General features: G+C 34.5%; 1 protein-coding gene across 1 annotated transcript in view; it reads right to left on the bottom strand.

Moving 5' to 3' along the window:
* Window positions 1-345: 345 nt before the first annotated feature.
* Window positions 346-3,496, bottom strand: part of LOC104160558 (short transient receptor potential channel 1-like) — a gene marked incomplete at both ends in the record, with an annotated part of 4,145 nt that continues 994 nt past the window's right edge. The window contains 3 exons of the mRNA XM_009698701.1: window positions 346-477; window positions 1,883-2,085; window positions 2,951-3,049. Coding sequence (XP_009697003.1) covers window positions 346-477; window positions 1,883-2,085; window positions 2,951-3,049 — 434 coding nt within the window. The remainder of the gene's footprint in view (window positions 478-1,882; window positions 2,086-2,950; window positions 3,050-3,496) is intronic.

The following is a 3,496-nucleotide window of genomic DNA, read 5'->3' on the forward strand; positions in this document are numbered from 1 at the left end:
AAAAAGAAAAAAAAAGTGCAGAGTACTAATGAGATATCAATATGATTAACAGGTGCGTGATCTTGAAATAAGCCAGCATTTAGCATCATTTCTATTTATTTTTCCAGAGTAGAGCTGAAATTTGAACTGTTGGTGCAACTATACACATTGAACTGTCTACACCTAAAAGGATTTAAAGTAATTAAACTGTCAAAATGACTGCTAATGAGGCATAAACTATAACTTGTTATTATGTCTAATTATCAGTTTAAACACTCCAATTACAAACCTTCTCTAATGCATATGCATTTCTATACATGCAATTTCATAAAAATATTGAAGTTGGTTTCTGTTTTCAGTTCCTACCTGAATTCAACCTCAACAAGGCTTAATTCTTTCAAGTCTGCACTAAGTTCAAAAGCTCGCAGGATTGGATCCTCCTCTGTCAACATTATTAAAGCAGGACTGGCCAAGCATCGATAAATGTCAAGACGAAACCTGTGACGAAAGAATAGCAAGCAAAATGAAGACGTTTCATTTGATTAGCAGTTTCAAATCAGAACCAATTCTAAAAATTTGCATAAAACAGTCAGCTGAAAGAAAAAATAATTGAGTTTCTTAAAATCAGACACTACAAGCATTAACTGTGATGTATTATGGAAGATACTGTCCTTCACATACTGAGAATCCGTATTATTCAAACTGGCTCCCTCTTCCTCACTACTTGTATTGTTACCAGTACATCAGCAGAAGGCCATCAGTTAAGGTAACAGCATTGGTAAACTTTTGATATTTTAAGTATTATACAGTAGCTCTCAGGTTCTTCAAGTGGAAATAAGAGAGGGAAGTAAAGCATTTAAGAGAATCCTCTATTTTAATAAACTAAATTAAAAACACAGGGCAGCTTTAATGTGCAATACAATAAAAAAAATAAAGTCAGGGAAAGCATCTGAAGGGATGTTTTCCTCTTGCAAAACTAGTGACTCATGAACACTGAAACAAAGCCTGTTATCCATTCTAGTTTAAACTAAGAGCTGTTATCTCAAATGTTACTATTGCTTCTATTGCTTGGGATACCCTGACACCTCTTCTCATACTGAAGTTAGTGACATAGGGTATCAGATGGATACCAGAATGTGGCCTGTAGGAGCTGAACACCAGTAACAATTACCTTTACATTTCCCTTATGTTTTAGTAATTTGGATACATACCGGAATAATTACGTAATAATTAATTGTATATTGTCATTACAGTCCATTTATGATCTTTGAGCCCTGTGATTTTTCACCCCAACTCTCACATATTAAATTGTATTCAACCCCCAAATATGTTGTCAAGTTAACCAGACAAAATGTTGTTAAGATTGGTAAACCCCCTCTCCTCATCTGAACCTTTATTAAAAAGCCTTCTACGTTCAAAAATACTGAAGAAAAAAAGAAAAAAAATTATCTTCAGTTGGTGTTCATCAATCCATGCTACATAACCACTTTTAGACTAAAACAGGATACAGAATTATCCACCTCCTCATTCTGGCTCAAACCCCCCCAAGTATTAACTTAAGAAAAATTTTATTTGCATACTTCCTATGCTCCCAAGCCAAATACAGCTAGAAAGTTTATGACGTGACTGGTAGAAATGAAAGGCATTTAGCTTAATAACCACAGTGACTAAGGGTATAAAATCAAAATGAAAAAAAGCGCCACTGCCTCCCACCATCCTTTTCAAGCACAACCCATCCCTGAGAACTACCGTCTCTCACAATAAAGGCTACAATAGTGTAAAAGAATCCACTGATAAACCTCACCTTAAAGAGAAAAAGGAAATATACTGAATCTGACTCAAGCAATACCACAGATTTAAGACAAGAATTTTTTTATTATTGCCTATGACTGCTAAGTCTTACCTGGAATGTCGTAGACTGTCTTTTTTGTTCTTTGCAGTACACAGAGTGCATTCACAGCCTACAGCATGAGGTTTGGGTAATGATATATCTTGTTTTAATAGCATGGTAAGAATTTCATAGTTGTTACGATGAGCAGCTAAAATGACAGGTGCCACATCCATGGTTGTCGAGTACTCTGGGTTCTGAATGCGTTCCATTAGTTTCTGGAATAAAATGTAGGAAGTATCTAAATTTATTATATACAGTTCTACTACAGGGTTTACATGTAAGGGGTTTTTTGAGTGTTCAACAATGAAACTCTCCTTCAAAATGTTTTCCTTTGTTTCATAACATGAAAACAAGGAAAAATTTGTAACAGTATTCAAATACCTCTCAGATAAAGGTTGGAAAAAGAAAAAAGGACAGAGAAATGTTTCTGGTTTATTTACATAGAAAACCTGACATTCAGTGCCTACCTTCTCCAATATACATGGATGATATTAAAAAGTGTATTTTGCTCTAGTTTGAGAAAAAATTATTATATTTACAATCTAAACACAGAAAAAATATTCTCACTGTACCATACTCTGTCATACCATGCCTTATTCCTTCCCTACCTCCACTTCTATTTGTGAACTTTTAAAAAAGTTCTTTGATACTTCTGTGTTGCCAAGGTAAGCTTCAACTGATTAACTTCAAAGTGAAGATTTGATGTTTATAGATTTGCTCAAAAAATCTACGAAGCTTGAATACATTAACATACACTTTATAGGTCAAGGCAGCTAATTATCTTGTAAACAGTCTACAAGAAAAGATTTATAACCACTCTATTTCTCTTCTGGAGTAACTAGGCATCTGTTAGCATTTGGCACATATAAACTCACTAGATTCTTTGGGTGGTCAAGCAAAATAATGTATTCTATCCTTGGAGACAAAATTGGCTATAAAAATAATCCCTAATGTCCAGATTCTATCACCTTAGAGATGTAGAATTTAATTTAAGAAGATTGTTTTAAATACTACAGTTACCCAAAATGCGATAGCCCCCACTCCCCAACGAAAAATCAAGGAGTAACAACACTCAACTACAATGGTTGGTCTGGAGGATCTTTTAGGTCGGTGATTAAGCAGAATGTCAACAGCTCCCACCACTTCCGAGTCAATAGCCACTAAAAGTGCATCGGATGACTAAGGAAAAAAAAACAAGTCATATATGAAAACAGCATAAAGAATCAATCTAAAACCAAACTGATTTTTTTAAAAATTTATTTTTAAAGTATTAAAATTATGTTCTGTATTGTCACCATGCATATGATCAGGATAAAAATTCAGGTTGTCATTCCAGTGAGTTAGCACAGCATTACTGACAATTTGTTTCATTGCACAAACAGCAAAAGAACCAACTGCAGAAATTATTTTCCAGCAAAGATGATGCAGGACACTTACAAAAATCAAGCTCTAAGGGACAGTTTCCCACGTTATTAAAAATGTTAAAAGCAAGTGTCTGTGTAACACAACTCAGGCACAGGGGATACTTCAGCACTGTATTCACAGTTCTGTGGTAAAGCTTGGAACATAAGCTTTTTTTTTCTGGGCTAGTAACTACTTCTGAAACTTCTCTTAAGTCAAGCTAAA

The sequence above is a fragment of the Cariama cristata genome, unplaced genomic scaffold (genome assembly GCF_000690535.1).
Source record: "Cariama cristata isolate BGI_N322 unplaced genomic scaffold, ASM69053v1 scaffold20144, whole genome shotgun sequence".
Classification (NCBI taxonomy): domain Eukaryota; kingdom Metazoa; phylum Chordata; class Aves; order Cariamiformes; family Cariamidae; genus Cariama; species Cariama cristata.